This window comes from Mobula hypostoma, chromosome 20 (assembly GCF_963921235.1).
Source record: "Mobula hypostoma chromosome 20, sMobHyp1.1, whole genome shotgun sequence".
Classification (NCBI taxonomy): Eukaryota; Metazoa; Chordata; class Chondrichthyes; order Myliobatiformes; family Myliobatidae; genus Mobula; species Mobula hypostoma.
Window position 1 is genome coordinate 4,923,280 of NC_086116.1, and position 17,947 is coordinate 4,941,226.

The following is a 17,947-nucleotide window of genomic DNA, read 5'->3' on the forward strand; positions in this document are numbered from 1 at the left end:
AAACTATAGAACAGAATTTAGCATAGTAAAACCAGATTTCTTTTCACAATTCTTTACCTATGAAAAGCTTTTTTAAAAATACATCTAATGCTGCTGTCTTTCTGCTGAATTCCCCTACATTTAAAAACAAAAACAACTGCATATACATGCATGTGAAACAAAACTAGAAACTGCTGGAAGAACTCACCTAGTCAAGCAGCATCTGTGGAAAGAGAAACCAGTTAATACTTCAGGCTGAAAGCCCTTCATCAGAACTGTAACGTTAACTGGTTTCTCTTTACACAGACGACTGGCTGAGTTCACCCAGAATTTGTATTTTTATTTCCTGTTCATTGAATCTTATTATGGATATTTATTTCATCCCATGTCATTCTGTGAATCTAATTTTTGACCAACTAAAATAACACACACACTATCAATAAACAATTCCCAAATCCTTAATTGCAAAATCACTGTGCATTTATAGACAGTACCCATTTCCTTCTCCCTATTCACCAATTTGTTGTTAAACCCTCAATCCATCCATCCAGTTTCTTTCCATCATTCAGTTCAGCTCATCCATCCTTCTGTCCATTTATCCATTTCACCCTCATTTCCATCCCTACCTCTTTCCCTTTACACCATATCTTGCCAATAGAAGAGGCAGAGAGAGAAGACAATAACGGGGAGAGCACCAAAAGAAATCAGTTATTCAACAGAAATGCTTTAATTATTTAAAATTGCACATTAAATACTTACTGGCAATGAAAAGCACCAACATAGTAAGTATCACAGCTAATGCGATGTAAGGAATTTTGCTGACAGATGCATTAATTACATGCTCAATGTATTCTCCATATCTCACCTAAGTAGAAAACATAACTGTAACATGTTTATAGGAAACAAGACCAGATGTAAACTAAGGATAACATCAAGGGTTGCACCACTCAATTCACAATAATCTAAGTTCTTTCCATGGGGTTCACAGTTCAGAATATTTCAGGTTCTCAGAAATTCAGAAAGTCACAGGGTTTTACTCTAGAATTTAGAATGGTGCAGAATTCTTTCCCACATCTTAGACCAAGGTTACAGAAGTGTAGAATTATTCCTTGAAATGATTATTTATTTCCCAGAGTTGGGTAATGCAAGATTCTTTTCCAGGACTTCAAATAAAATGCATAATATTTAGAAAGATCTATAATGACACAATAATCTATAATCTCCCCTGATTTATTTAATATGTACAGTGAAACAATATTACAAAAAATAAGAGACATCTTGGGAATCAAAGTGGGGGTGAAAACATCATTAATTTCAGATATGCAGATGACACTGTGTTAATTGCAAGTACAGAGGAAGAACTACAAAATTTAATTGATATAATTGTTGAAGCAAGTGCAAAAATGGGTCTATCTATCAATTGCAAACAGACAGAATGTATGGTGATATCCAGAAAGAAGGAGAATCCTATCTGCAGGCTGAGAATAAACGGTGAAGACGTAAAACAAGTACAGAACTTTTGCTACTAGGGTGACATCAGATGGCAGGTGCGACATGGACATCAAAAGATGAATAGGGATGGCAAAAGACACCTTTATGAGAATGAAGAGTATACTAACCAATACTAAACTAGGTGTGACAACCCACCTCAGAGTACTGAAATGTTATGTTTATCCAGTTATATTATATGGCTCAGAATGTTGGACAATATCTAGTAACATGAGGAAACGAATTGTAGCAGCAGAGATGTGGTTTTTGAGGAGGATGCAAAGAATATCATGGACGAAACGAATATCTAATGAGGATGTCATGAACAGAGCAAACACAAAAAGAGAAATAATGAATGAGATCATGAAAAGGCAACATAACTTCATTGGACATGTGATTAGGAAAGAGGAGTTAGAATGCACGGTAATTATGGGAAAGATTGAAGGGAAGAAAGCAAGAGGAAGACAAAGACAAATGATGATGGAGACAGCAGCCGGAGAACTGGAAATGAATACCAATGAATTGATCCACTTGACCTGAAGCAGGAGTGTGTGGGCCATGGCAGTCAAAGCTCAAACTGGGCATGGCACCTGATGATGATGATAATGATAATGACACAAGGTTCTTTTCTCTCCTCTGGAAAGTTCATGAAGGCCGAGACCCTTCATCAGGACTCACTTTACAGTACTGATGAAGGGCCTCGGCCTGAAATGCCGACTGTACTCTTTTCCATAGGCACTGCCTGGCCTGCTGAGTTCCTCCAGCAACTTGTGTGTGTTAATTGAATTTCCAGCATCTGCAGATTTTCTCTTGTCTGCCCAGTAACCTGCCTATTTAACCTTAGCCTAGTCACAAAACAATGACCAATTAACCTACCCACAGATGTCCTCTTTGTCTTGATTCTGTGGGAGGAAACCGAAGCACCCGGAGGAAATACACACACTTATGGCAAAGACATACAACTTTCTTACAGAGGATGCTCGAAGTGCAGGCATTCAAAGGAAAGAACAGGGTTGATTATCATTGGTCTACCTGGGATGATGTTCATCCTCTAGTCTCATTCTTCATTTTCACTCGAGCATTCAAGTACTAAATTACTGCACAACGGTTTAGGGGATTGAGAGTAACATACAGCTATGTCCAGAGAAATCCTGAAACAAAAAACTAGATGCTGGAAATCTGAAATAAAGCAGCAAATGCTGGAATTGCTGGGCAGGCCAAGCAGAACAAATATTTCAGGTCAGTATCTTTCCATCAAATTCAGAGGTGAGAGCATCACTTCTGTTATGTTAGATACTCTCTTCCCACTCTTGTACTTTCTGTCCTCGAAACAAAACCCATAAAACCATTGCCGTTTCTCAATTTTATCTATCTACGTGCTCATATTATTTCTCTTGTTCTGTATGGCTCAAAACTCCTATCAGCTTTCTTTCCATTATTTTTGATATAAAGCACAATTAACATTAAATAGCCTTTGTATCTGAACACAAAATATATATGTATATATTTACAAAATAGACCCCTCAATATTACAATGAGGTAATGCAGAATACACCACATGGCCCATAATGTCTGCACCAGCTCTTTGCAAAGCTTTATAATTTCTCTGTCATTTCACTTTTTATGCCTGAACTTCTTCTTTTCAAAAAGAAATCATGTTCCTTTTGAAAGTTAGCATCCACTCTTCCACAACTGTAACCACAACTCATTGTATTAAAATATTCTAAACCTCTAACAAGCCCCAGTTCTTTTGGCAGTTAACTTAAGTCTGTGTACTTTCCTTATTCAACTTTGTGGCACTGGAAGCACTTTCTTCTTATCTATCTTTAAATTTTCATACAATTTTGAATATTCATATTGATCTCCTTTGCATTGGGAAGAACAATCCCAGATTGACTAATCACTCCCTTCCCTTTCTTACATTCATTCTGGTAAATCTTCTCTTCAGGGGCTTACATCCCTGCTAAAGTATACTGCAACAAATTGATCTCAGTGTTAAAATAAGGCAGAAACACCTAACCTGTGAGCATACCTCTATTCTTGAGAATGAAGGGTCCGATGTGTTTAATACACATTTTATTTTATCTTCCGTCACATCCTTAATTTCACATTCTAATGGATCAGCCTTGCCCCTGGGAACATATATCTTAAGTTCACTTTTGGAAAGTTGTAATTTATCTTCCTTTCGCTGTAAGATCAATAATTTAAATGAAGAAATAGGTTAGAGAGAATCTCAAAATAAGTGAGCAATGGAGTTTAGTATGTGAAGAAATGAAATACATTTTACCATCACAGTTATCAGGAGTTGGTTCTCATTGACAGTCGTTGTAAAGTTGTAAAATTTAGGGTTCTCTTGGTACGTTAGCCAGACTTGCTGCACAGATCCAGAGATGAAAAAATATACTGAATGGTTCCCTGGAGCCCTAGTTTTGAGAGGTGGTGATTCACAGGTCCAGTTCCCATTATCAGATGAACAATTCTATCCAAAAACAGACAACATTAATATGTGGAACAAATGGAGTTCACCTATAAATTACATTGTAACTTCATGATCTAAAGAATGAGTCATCACCCAGGAACAAGATGGCTCGGTCAATGAAAACAAAATGAACTCACAATCCAAGATTTATGATCTACAGTTATCTTCATCTCTTTAAGCACATCTACATTTTTGCCTCTTATCTTCATTCTTCGGCCTCCACTGTAATAAAAAGAAATGAGAAATCAAGATTTCAACAACAGATAAATATTAATAGAGAATGGTGAGGTGTTCCTGTACATTGTGAAAATGAGGTGTGGCATTGGGATTTTCCTGTATAGGTCAGTTTGATATTTGAAAATGGCTTCTTCTTGTGTAGTGTCTGACATTTGATGTGAGATTCCCCTGTGTAACATAGAATTCCCCTATTTGACACAGAACATTAGAGTATTGTAATTCATCTTTTCACGATTATAGCCTTCTGTCTAATATTTAACAGTGGGATACTCCTGAACAGATTAGTGTAACATTTGTTTTTGTCTTAATTCTGTCAAGAATGTAATAACAATGAACAGAAATTTTCAATAAATAAACACCTCAGATTCATCTATTTATCATATGTACATCGAAACATACAGTGAAATGCATTGTTTGCACTAACAACCAAAACAACCTAAGGATGTGTTGGAGGTAGCCCACAGGTGTCATCACACATTCTGGCACCAACACTGCATGCAGATCATGTTCAGCAGAACAACACAATCAGCAAAAATAAACCAACAATACCAGCAAAACAAGCTCCTTTTCTCCCACTTACCCACCTACCCACTCACACACACAGACAGGTCTCCAACTCCAGTACAGACTACTTCTGGGGCTACCTGGCTCGGACTCTCTCATTTGTAGACATTAGGTGTCTGACTTCCAGACATGCTAAACCAAAGGCTTCAATCATCAGGCCTTGACTTCAGGACTTGCTGACGTCAGTCTTTGACCTTTGGGAAAAGACCTTTGGTATCAACCCCAGAATTTGCCAATCACAAGGCTTTGAACTCTGGACTCGCACAGACTTCTGATCCAGGACTCGTCAACTTGGGGGTGGGGGGGTGACGGGTCTTCGTGCCTCCTGCTCACACGGACTTCTGATCCAGGACTCGCCAACTTGAGTGGGCCACTAGCCCTTGTCCACAGAACCTGCTGACCTTGGTCATTGACCACAGAGATCTATAACCCACGTCTCAGTGGTTGTCAACTAGACATCTGTCCACAGGCATCACTGGATTTCTACCATCCCTTACTTCTAACTCCCCTCATCCCCGTCCCTAAACCCTAACTTGTCCCCTAACTCCCTGCACTGCCCCCAAAACCATGCTTACATACTTAAAAACCAACTAACTCTGGGCCATGACCTCAACAGATGAAACATTAAGGAAATCCAAATTAAATCACTGAACAGAACTGCCTGTATGTGAAATAATCAAAGCTCACAAATGTTCCAGCTAATTACTTTTTTCTTCTTTGCACTGTAAAGATCCAGAAAGATTTGTAGCCAGGTGTTAGGGCATCAAATAGCTTCTGTAATTGAAGCTTATTCTGTTGCTCAATGTTGGATATATTTAAACAGAATTAGGCTTGAACTCTGTCTGCTTCTGCATTAGATTTAAATACTGATGAATATATCAGCTTTAATATATCCTAAACAATGACAGCCAGGAGCACCTTCACCACTCAATCATTAAAGAGGGCAGCCTACCACTATCTTATCCATGGCAATAGAATGAGCAAAAAAAAACTTAGACCCCAGGTTTGCATCAAGGAGCTGTTTCAAGCAACTGAGCTGGTCTCAGGTGAATTTAGCGTCAGATGTTGGGGGGAAAGGTGGGAAGATCACCTTCCTCCTCCTCTTCAACTTGCGCTGGGAAAGTGGAAGACCAATGTCTGCAAGTTCCAGTCTGAATCCAAGTCTATTGACTAAGACGATGACCTGTCCTGGTGTAAGAGGACAATATATCTGCACGGATGAGCGGGAAGGAGGATCGGGGCTTGTTTTGTTGTTGTTGTTTTCTTGCATGATGTGTTCCAGTCTATTGTGTTCTGTGTTCTGCCGAACACTCTGGGCGTGTTATGTTGGTGCTGAAAAGTGTGGGCAACACATGCAAGTTGCCCAGACATCTTTGGGTGAGTTGGTTGTTCAAACAAATGATGCATTTCACGCTACATTTTGATATATATGTGACAAATAAACTTGAATCTTGCATCTACACAGGTTGGATGACTTCATGAAGGTAGTCATTAAAATCTGGAACTCAGACAACTCAGTCTGGTGCTTCCTTCTTTTGTTTCAGGTCAAGAAACTTTTCATGATTTTCCTGGCCCTGAATGTGTATTGTCCTCTACAGCCATAAAACCCTACACCTGCTCCTCAACCCTATTTGCACTGAACTGCTTATCACCAGTGTTTCTGCTTGACCACCATGTGAGATAACATTGTTAAATCATTCTCTCTTTGCAGTCAGTCTGCCCCCTCATTCTTTCTGTCATGTGCCCTCTCCTCAGTAATTACTTTTGCCTCCTCAAATCTGGCAACCTTCTGCCCCATCTCCAAACTCCCTTTACCACCAACGTCCATGGAGAAATTGTCACTTTCCAAATCCATACCCTTGCCACAATACTAAAATGGAGTTAATCAAAATCACCAATAACATGTTTGTGATTGTGCTGACCAGTGATCAATTCCTCCTCACTTTCTCAAGATGTCTGTGTATTTTTGTTCCCCCCTCTCAGAGAAGGATTTGAAACAACTGATAATGTACTATCGCCAGTGCCGTCACTTGTTCATGTTGCTGCCATACGTACCGAAGCCAGGATACTGCTGGGTGAATGCTTGTAACATGGATGTTGGTGACATACTCCAGTAAAGCAGTTCTGTTAGCACCACACTCCTTTTCAGAGTCATACAACAAACACACAGATTTTTTGCCGTGGATTGCCTCAGGTAATATACATTTCACCAGCGTGCTATTCTCAATTATGCAATTGTTTGATCTGGAAGAGGAAATGTCAATATAAAGCAAAGCTATTTTATCATGTCAAATTCATCAATTTTTAAAAACATTTTGTGCTTGACAGGAGAAAAATTTGCATATCTAGGACTAAGAATAATTTTTTTTCAGCAGATTAAGCAAACTACTGAAATTGCTGGAAATACTCAAAACAGAGCAGTTCACATTTTAGGTGTGGACCCTGTGTCAGAACATGACCCAGAAGTTGCCTACGTGTGGTGACATGGTAGTCTAATGGTTAGCACAATTGCCTTAGAGCACCAGTAGTCAGTGATGGGGTTCAATTCCTGCCACTGTCTTTAAGGATACTTCCTCCCTCACCACCATTCAGGGCCCCAGACAGTCCTTCCAGGTGAGGCGACACTTCACCTGTGAGTCAGCTGGGGTGATATACTGCGTCCGGTGCTCCCGGTGCGGCCTTCTGTATATTGGTGAGACCCGATGCAGACTGGGAGATCATTTCGCTGAACACCTACGCTCTGTCCACCAGAGAAAGCAGGATCGCCCAGTGGCCACACATTTTAGTTCCATGTTCCATTCCCGTTCTGATATGTCTATCCACGGCCTCCTCTACTGTCAAGATGAAGCCACACTCAGGTTGGAGGAACAACACCTTATATTCTGTCTGGGTAGCCTCCAACCTGATGGCATGAACATTGACTTCTCTAACTTCCGTTAATGCCCCTCCTCCCCTTCTTACCCCATCCCTTATTTATCTATCTGTCTATCTATCTATTTATGTATTTATTTATTATTTTTTCCTTTTTTTTCTCTCTCTTTCCCTCTCACAATTACTCCTCGCCTGCTCTCCGTCTTCCTCCGGTGCTCCCCTCCCCGTTCTCCCTAGGCCTCCCTTCCCATGATTCTCCCCCTTCTCCAGCCTCGTATCCCATTTGCCAATCAACTTTCCAGCTTTTAGCTTCATCCCTCCCCCTCCTGTCTTCTCCTATCATTTCGGATCTCACCCTCCCCCTCCCACTTTTGAATCTCTTACTATCTCTTCTTTCAGTTAGTCCTGACGAAAGGTCTTGGCCCGAAACGTCGACTGTGCTTCTTCCTATAGATGCTGTCTGGTCTGCTGCGTTCCACCAGCATTTTGTGTGTGTTACTTGAATTTCCAGCATCTGCAGATTTCCTCGTGTTTGCGTCTTTAAGAAGTTTGTACGTTCTGTTCATGACCGCATGGGTGTCCCCCAGGGTGCTCCAGATTCCTCCAACATTCTAGAGACGTTGCGGTTAGGTCAGTGAGTTGTGGGCATGCTACCTTGGCACCAGAGGTGGGCAACACTTGTGAGTTGCCCATCACACTCCTCGCTGATTTGATTTAATGCAAATGATTCATTTAATTGTTTATTTTGATGTACATGACAAATAAAACTAACTGTTTTACCTTTAAATGTTGGAAGATCTATAATAACTAAAAGTGAAATAAAGTGACGATTTCCAATAATGAAAGGTTCACAACGGACAAATAAATACCTCTTTTAAGCTTTAAATCTTTAAATCTACTTTAATGAACAGCATAATCATAATTCATTACACATATCTGATTATCTGAACTTTGTTTAATCATGCTATATTTGTTAAAATCTTGACAAGTTCACCCCATTCAGAAAGATTCACTGTGTTATTTATAGCCTGTGACTAATTTCACTTACTTGTATGCAATATTATCAGCCATCCCAGTGACATAAAGGGTAGCACTTAGTCCAACATTGAGATTTGACCCAATAATGCTCAATGTGCTTTTTCCAAATGGACCCACACGGTCTGGATTTATATATGTAACAACTGTTTCCTATCAAAAGAAGAATTTTTTAAAATTACCATCTTAGATGCCATAGTTTAAGAGAATGAGCTACAACAAAATGAAAGTCAGAACTCAGTGAATAACCAAAAAATATAGACTAAAACAGATCAGAAAAAAAATCTATATGACTGATGACCAGTTGTTAACATAGGTGAGAACTGGGTTGATCATGTAAATTTTAAAGTGGAAGTGGACAAAGAAATAACAGGGGCAAAGAGAGAGCATGGGAAAAAATGGAATGAACTAAAAATATTCCACAGGCTTGTCAACAGGAGAAGGATGGTAGGAAAGAAATGGAGCCATCTAGGCTCTTGAACAATGGTTTCCCATCCCAATAATCACAAGAAAAATAAACATAGAGTTATGGAAAACTCAGAAATAGTTAAAATATTTTGCCTCCCACATAATGAAACCTTATATAAAACAAAAAATCCTAGAAATATTTAATCAGGCATACAGCTTATATGGAAAGAGAAAGGGTTAAATTTTCAGGTTGATGACCCTGCATACAAACATAGAAACATAGAAAATAGGTGCAGGAGTAGGCCATCTGGCCCTTCGAGCCTGCACCGCCATTCAGTACGATCATGGCTGATCATCCAACTCAGAACCCTGTACCTGCCTTCTCTCCATACCCCCTGATCCCTTTAGCCACAAGGGCCATATCTAACTCCCTCTTAAATATAGCCAATGAACTGGCCTCAACTGTTTCCTGTGGCAGAGAATTCCACAGATTCACCACTCTCTGTGTGAAGAAGTTTTTCCTCATCTCGGTCCTAAAAGGCTTCCCCTTTATCCTCAAACTGTGACCCCTCATTCTGGACTTCCCCAACATCGGGAACAATCTTCCTACATCTAGCCTGTCCAATCCCTTTAGAATTTTATACGTTTCAATAAGATCCCCCCTCAATCTTCTAAATTCCAGAGAGTATAAGCCTAGCCGATCCAGTCTTTCATCATATGAAAGTCCTGCCATCCCAGGAATCAATCTGGTGAACCTTCTTTGTACTCCCTCTATGGCAAGGATGTCTTTCCTCAGATTAAGGGACCAAAACTGCACACAATACTCCAGGTGTGGTCTCACCACGGCCTTGTACAACTGCAGTAGTACCTCCCTGCTCCTGTACTCCAATCCTCTTGCTATGAATGCCAGAAAGAAGAGTCCTATTGAAATATTAATCTTCTTTCTGTCTCCACAAATATTGCTTGATCTGCAAAGTATTTTCAAGCATCTCTATTTCATTTCCAATATCTAGTATTTTGCCTTGGGATAACTGAAATCTGTAGTTATTTCACTTCATCTGTAAACATGGTGTCATTCTCTGAACAACAAAATGCAAGATCTAGTTGAATGTTTTAGTTGCACAATTCAAATATTAGCTATCAATAAAAACCAATATTCTTTACCGTGCAATTCCTTTCTGGTGTACAGAAAACACAATTTGGCTTCTGGACATCACAACTGTAGACTGTTAAAACGAAAATTAACATTAGGAATGCGTAAATGCAGTTAAAGAAAGATAAAGTTTCAGCAGTAAGGGTTAAGATGCAAAATCTACTATAAAGGTATATTTCTATTTTAACAGAATCTAACAAGTTTCAAGTTCAAGTTTATTGATGTCATTGACATACACACACAGTATAATTGCCATGAAAAATTGCTTTCTGCAGCACAGCTAAACACAACAGAATAAGGACAAACAAGTTGTTTGTCCTTATTCTGGCCCTGTGCTCAGAAGGGTAGGAAAAGGAAGAAGCCAGCAGTAATAGGGGACTCTATAGTTAGGGGGTCAGACAGGTGATCCAGTGGACGCAGGAAAGAAACACGGATGGTAGTTTGCCTCCCAGGTACCAGGGTCCGGGATGTTTCTGATCGTGTCCACGATATCCTGAAGTGGGAAGGTGAACAGCCAGAGGTTGTGGTACATATTGGTACCGACATAGGTAGGAAAAGGGAGGAGGTCCTGAAAACAGACTACAGGCAATTAGGAAGGAAGTCGAGAAGCAGGACCACAAAGGTAGTAATCTCGGGATTACTGCCTGTGCCACGTGACAGTGAGTATAGGAATAGAATGAGGTGGAGAATAAATATGTGACTGAGGGATTGGAGCAGGGGGCAGTGATTCAGATTTCTGGATCACTGGGACCACTTTTGGGGCAGACGTGACCTGTACAAAAAGTACTTGAATCCGAGGGGGACCAATATCCTGGCAGGGAGGTTTGCTAAGGGTATTGGGGAGAGTTTAAGCTAGAATTGCTGGGGGGTGGGAACCGAACTGAAGAGATGGAGGAAGGTGCGGTTTGCTCACATATGGAGAAAGCTTGGAGACAGTGTGAGAGAGAGGATAGGCAGGTAATAGAGAAGGGACACACTCAGACTGATGGTTTGAGATGTGTCTATTTTAATGCAAGGAGTATAGTGAACAAAGCGGATGAGCTTAGAGCATGGATCAGTACTTGGTGCTATGATGTCGCAGCCATATCAGAGACTTGGATGGCTCAGGGGCAGGAATGGTTACTTAGAGTGCCAGGATTTAGATGTTTCAGAAAGGACAGGGAGGGAGGCAAAAGAGATGGGGGCTTGGCACTGTTGATCAGAGATAGTGTCACAGCTGCAGAAAAGGAGGAAGTCATGGAGTGGTTCTCTACAGAGTCTCTGTGGTTTTTTTATAGACCACCCAATAGTAACAGGGACATTGAGGAGCAGATAGGGAAACAGATTCTGGAAAGGTGTAATAGTAACAGGGTTGACATGGTGGGAGATTTTAATTTCCCAAGTATTGATTGGCATCTCCCTAGAGCAAGGGGCTTGGGTGGGGTAGAGTTTGTTAGGTGTGTTCAGGAAGGTTTCTTGACACAATATGTAGATAAGCCAATAAGAGGAGAGGCTCTACTTGATCTGGTATTGGGAAATGAACCTGGTCAGGTGTCAGATCTCTCAGTGGGAGAGTATTTTGGAGATAGTGATCACAATTCTATCTCCTTTACCATAGCATTGGAGAAGACAAGTTAGGAAAGGGTTTAATTGGAATAAGGGGAAATACGAGGCTATCAGGCAGGAAATTGGAAGCAGAAATTGGGAACAGGTATTCTCAGGGAAAAGTACGGCAGAAATGTGGCAAATGTCAAGGGATACTTGCGTGGCGTTCTGCATAGGTACATTCCAATGAGACGGAAAGGATGGTAGGGTACAGGAACCGTGGTGTACAAAGGCAGTTGTAAATCTACTCAAGGAGAAAAGAAAAGCTTATGAAAGGTACAAATAATGAGGTAATGACAGAGATCAAGAACATTAAAGGTTAGCACGAAGGAGCTTAAGAGTGAAATTAGGAGGGCCAGAGGGGGCCATGAGAAGGCCTTGGTGAGCAGGATTAAAGAAAACCCCAAGGCATTCTACAAGTATGTGAAGAGCAAGAGGACAAGATGTGAGAATAGGACCAATCAAATGTGACAATGGAAAAGTGTGTATGGAACCGGAGGAGATAACTGAGTTACTTAATGAATACTTTGCTTCAGTATTCACTACAGAAAAGGATCTTGGCGATTGTCGGGCTGATTTACAGCAGATTGAAAAGCTTGAGCATATAGACATTAAGAAAGAGGATATGCTGGAGCTTTTGGAAAACATCAAGATGGATAAGTCTCCAGGACTGGATAAGATGTACCCCAGGTTACTGTGCGAGATGAGGGAGGAGATTGCTGAGCCTCTGGCAATGATCTTTGCATCATCAATGGGGGCAAGGGAGGTTCCGGAGGATTAGAGGGTTGCAGATGTTGTTCCCTTATTCAAGAAAGAGAGTAGAGATAGCCCAGGAAATTATAGACCAGTGAGTCTTACTTCAGTGGTTGGTAAGTTGATGGAGAAGATCCTGAGAGGCAGGATTTATGAACATTTGGAGAGGCATAATATGATTAGGAATAGTCAGCATGGGTTTATCAAAGGCAGGTCGTGCCTTACGAGCCCGATTGAATTTTTTGAGGATGTGACAAACACTTTGATGAAGGTAGAGCAGTAGATGCAATGTATATGGATTTCAGCAAGGCATTTGATAAGGTACCCCATGCCAGGTTTATTGAGAAAGTAAGGAGGCATGGGATCCAAGGGGACATTGCTTTGTGGATCCAGAACTGGCTTGCCCACAGAAAGAAATGAGTGGTTGTAGACAGGTCATATTCTGCATGGAGGTTGGTGACCAGTGGTGTGCCTCAGGGATCTGTTCTGGGACCCCTTCTCTTCGTAATTTTTATAAATGACCTGGATGAGGAAGTGGAGGGATGGGTTAGTAAATTGCTGATGACACAAAGGTTGGGCATGTGTGTGGAGGGCTGTCAGAGGTTACAGTAGGGTATCAATAGGATGCAAAACTGGGTTGAGAAGTGGCAGATGGAGTTCAACGCAGATAAGTGTGAGGTGGCTCATTTATGTAGGTCAAATATGATGGCAGAATATAGTATTAATGGTAAGACTCTTGGCAGTGTGGAGGATCAGAGGGATCTTGGGGTCTGAGTCCATAGGACACTCAAAGCTGCTGTGCAGGTTGACTCTATGGTTAAGAAAGTATACGGTGCATTAGCCTTCATCAATCGTGGGATTGAGTTTAGGAGCCAAGAAGTAACGTTGCAGCTGTACAGGACCCTGGTCAGACTCCACTTGGAGTACTGTGCTCAGTTCTGGTTGCCTCACTACAGGAAGGATGTGGAAACTATAGAAAGGGTGCAGAGGAGATTTACAAGGATGTTGCCTTGATTGGGGAGGATGCCTTATGAGAATAGGTTGAGTGAACTCGGCCTTTTCTCCTTGGAACGATGGAAGGTGATAGGTGACCTGATAGAGGTTAAGATGATGAGATGCATTGATCGTGTGGATAGTCAGAGCTTTTTCCCAGGGCTGAAATGGCCATCACAAGAGGGCACAGTCTTATGGTGCTTGGAAGTAGGTACAGAGGAGATGTCAGGGGTAAATTTATTACACAGAGAGTAGTGAGTGTGTGGAATGGGTTGCTGGTGATGGTGGTGGAGGTGGATACAATAGGGTCTTTTTTGGATAGGTACATGGATCTTAGAAAAATAGAGGGCTAAGGGTAATCCTAGATAATTTCTAAAGTAAGTGCATGTTCAGCACAGTATTGTGGACCAAAGGGCCTGTATTGTGCTGTAGTTTTTCTATGGTCTATGTTTCTATGTTAACATAAATGTAATATAAATTACAGTATACATTACTTGAACTTGAGCATAATAAACAGCAAATTAAACAAGATAGAGACAAAAAAAACTCTACAGTCTGAGGTAATGTTAAGGTTTTTCAGGTTGTTCAAGAACCTGGTGGGACTGGGGAAGAAGCAGTTGTTGCATTGTAATTGAAATTATAATTATATAAAATAAAGGAGCAGTATTACGCCATCTGTCCCATTGAGTCTACTCTGCCATTCCATCATGGCTGATTTATTACCCCTCTCAACCCCAACCTCCTGCCTTCACACCGTAACCTTTGACACCCTGACTAATTTTGAACCTTGAGCTGTGAGTCCTCACGTGCCTGTACTTCCTGCCTGCATCTTCTAGTTGCATTAAGTGAACACTATTTCACACACCGCCTATGAATGTAGGAATGCAAAGGCATTGCACCTCATGGTTTATTATTGTAAATATTATTTTGATTATGAATAAAGTTTATTTCAATATAAATGTTGACTTTAGTGGGGAATGAACTTGTTTTTCGGAATTTGTGGAAAATGGTGTTCAGGTCTCATCACCCACCTTTCTTTAGCTCACTGTCAATACCTCCAGTCTCCATCTTATCTCAAATTATGTTAGTGGTCTCCCACAAGCCTCTTACCTCAGCTCACTGTCCATGATCCCCACAATGTCAACATAACTTCAGGTCAATGACCCTCATCTTCCATCTAGTTCCAGAGCACAGTGGCAGACAGTAGTCATGGGAACATTGATTGGATGGGTGTACCATTGATACAGTATTGCCACTCTTGCACCGTTGTCCAATACCAGTTTCACTCCTCAGAACCTTACATAAAACCCTAATCTTGACCTGTGTACGTTGAGGAACACGGATAAAAATTTCGCATCTGCTCATGAAGCCATGATTCTGCCACAGGAGCCAGCCATTCTACAAATCTAAAATCCATATGGAATGTTTCAGTTTTGACCAGCTGCATCACAGTCTGGTATGGGGTGGAGGTGGAGGTGGCGGGGGGGGGGGGGGCTACTGCACAAAATTGAAATATGTTGCAAAAACTTGTAGAATTAGTCAGCTCCATCATGGGTACTAGCCTCTGAAGTAACCAAGACATCATTAAGGATTCCCGCCACCAAAGACATGCTCTCTTCTCAATGTTACCATTGGGAAGGAGGTACAGAAGACTGAAGGCACACGCTCAGCGACTGAGGAACAGCTTCTTCCCCTCTGCCATCTGATTTCTAAATGGACATTGAACCCATAAACACTAACTCACTACTTTTTAGTTCTGTCTTTTCTTGAATGACTTATCTTAACTATTTAATAAACACATACGTACTTGCAGTAAATCAGGTTTTTCTCTATATTTATTTATCATGTATTTCATTGTTGCTGCCATAAAGTTAACAAATTTCACTACATATGCCAGTGATGTTAAATCTGATTCTGATAATCCAATATGAATTTAATAGATTAGATGTTCTTTATAGAAAGCAGCAGAAGGTGAACTTCACAGAAAGATTTGAAACATTTACCATATTACTGTTATTGGTATTTAAAGAGTATTGTATAAACAATGAACATTTAATTACCTGTAATATTGTTTGGATTATCAATAATATTTTTGGAATTTGCTGCATGGGCAAGATTCACAGGAAGTATCCTCCTTTCCTCCACAAACTGCAATTGAAAACATAGGGTTAATTGACTTTGGTGTTCACTTAAGACACAGGAGGCTGCATTAATGACGTGTAGCATTTGTGAATTTGTACATTTATTTTTAAAACAGCAAAATCTTGAATTCCAACAGAATTACTGACCCGTGCTAAAACAGGTCCCTCAGACTTTGGAAAGGAGATTTATTAATGCTGTGAACATTACAATTGCTCGTGGAACGTGGATAAACACTCTATAGGACAGGACGTAGTTTAGAGGGTCAACAACAAATGGGCCAGGGGCCAAATGTGCTGAAACCTGGTATAATGAACAGATAATCAGTCTAATATTCTGTGAATGTGTTGTTGCCTTTTTTCATGTATTGTGAGTCACAATGACCTAAAGATAAATTTATACATTTCTTCGAATGTGTTCCTGATTTTGACAAGATCGCTCTGTCCATTAGGGAGACCAAATGGAGTATTTCTTGGAGACATTATTAGCAATATTTGCTGGTACTGTGGCATAGCTATTGGTTCGGCTGCCTCACATCCTCAGCAGGCCTAATTCGACCATACCCTCTGGTGCTGTCTGTGTGGAGTTTGCATATTCTCCCTTGGACCACATAGGCTTCTTCCAGATTTCTCTCACATCCTAAAGATGTATGGGTTAATTGGCTCCTAGAAATGTTCCCTAGTGTGTAGGTGAGTAGTAAAATATGAGGGGGGGGGGTTGTTGATGGGAATCTGGGGAGAATAAATTAGGATTAGTCATCTTGACAGTTTAGACTCATCAGGCCAAGGGACCTGTTTCCCTATTGAAAATCTCTACGATTATAGCTCTTGAAATATATTTCATGAAAAGCAGGCAGGATGTGAAAAATTATGTGGCGGGGGGAATTTTGTACTCGTGAGAGTGTGTCATTCCTTAAGTTCAATCTTTTCTTTAGTTCTTAATTAAGACATGGTACCTCTATAGTTGCTTGCTTGTTTTGACTTTTATGAAAATCTATTCTTTGACCTTTTTGATTATCTTTATAAGGATTTATTTCCCCCTGTCTCCAGCTCTTTTCCTATCTATTTATTTTAAAAATGTTCTTGTACTTTAATATATCTAATTATTTAACTTCCACACAATTTCCTTGTTCCAACCTAAGACACCAATTTTTTATCACTGCCAGATAATTCCCAATTGCAATCTTAAACATTCTATTGTGATCACTATGTTCCATTATCTCTCAAAGGATTATGTTAATTTACAGCATAGAGTAAGATCATTCAAATCCTCATGCCCAAGCCTGGAGAAAAAGTCTTCATAAGCCAATCGTACTCATGATCTCTCTGTCACGGGCCTTCTTGCCACTGCTTTTAAGTGGTCATCAACTATTTTGTAAATATAATGGGAGTTACTCAGTGTTCCAGCCTTTTACTATTCTTTATTTTTCTCAAATTGCCATTAATTCTTCTCTCAGATAACTTAAACTCACTAGCTCAGTTAATTGACCTTTTTGCTGAAGGAAATAGATACTTAACTTTTGTTCTGTTTAGACCTGTCTCTCATATTTTTATAAACCTAAGTCAAATCTTCCCTCATTCTCATTTGTGCTAAAGGAAAACTGATCCAGCTTTTACAATTTTTGCAAACAACTGAACATTTTCAGCCCAGACAATACACTTGTCAATCATTGCCCCAGCCTCTCTATCATGATCACATTCAAACAGTGCTCTGTCTGTGGCCTAATTCAAACTTTTCTCATTTCCACAAGTTCCTTTGCTGTCCTGTTCCATGATCTGCCTCTTGCCTAATTTACCCATCGATTCTGCTACAGAGAGTTGTGAAATGACATTCCACCATCCCGGTTTTGATGCATATTGTGCAGTATTTCTATATTTATCCTGATTGCCTCCCCAAAATGCATTCTTTCACACTACACAGATTCAATTGCATCTGCTGCTGTTGTGTCCACTTACCCAGTCTGTTGATTCTCACAGTGTAACACGGAAAGATAAAGTAACACAAAATTAATCAGAAGAAATTTAATTAATTGTAAGAACTTCTACTTACTTGAGGCCTGGGGCACTGGATGGCATAATCGTTAACCCACTTGGCTTCGTATTCAACTGTCCCATTAAATATACATTTCAGGGTAGAATTCTGTAAAGCATTATAATATCAGAATCAGAATCTGGTTTAGTACCACTGGCTTATGTTGTGAAATGCGTTGTTTTGCTGCAGCAGTACATTGCAATACATAATAATGAAAAGCACAAATTACAATA

General features: G+C 40.2%; 1 protein-coding gene across 1 annotated transcript in view; it reads right to left on the reverse strand.

Moving 5' to 3' along the window:
• LOC134359293 (plexin-C1-like) overlaps nucleotides 1–17,947 on the reverse strand; it is a 182,538-nt gene that overhangs the window by 54,688 nt on the left and 109,903 nt on the right. Inside the window, exons 10-18 of the mRNA XM_063072290.1 lie at nucleotides 17,733–17,822; nucleotides 15,605–15,692; nucleotides 10,226–10,287; nucleotides 8,667–8,806; nucleotides 6,803–6,991; nucleotides 4,084–4,168; nucleotides 3,755–3,946; nucleotides 3,500–3,655; nucleotides 739–844 (exon numbers count right to left, since the gene is read on the reverse strand). Of these exons, the coding sequence (XP_062928360.1) occupies nucleotides 739–844; nucleotides 3,500–3,655; nucleotides 3,755–3,946; nucleotides 4,084–4,168; nucleotides 6,803–6,991; nucleotides 8,667–8,806; nucleotides 10,226–10,287; nucleotides 15,605–15,692; nucleotides 17,733–17,822 (1,108 nt within the window). The remainder of the gene's footprint in view (nucleotides 1–738; nucleotides 845–3,499; nucleotides 3,656–3,754; nucleotides 3,947–4,083; nucleotides 4,169–6,802; nucleotides 6,992–8,666; nucleotides 8,807–10,225; nucleotides 10,288–15,604; nucleotides 15,693–17,732; nucleotides 17,823–17,947) is intronic.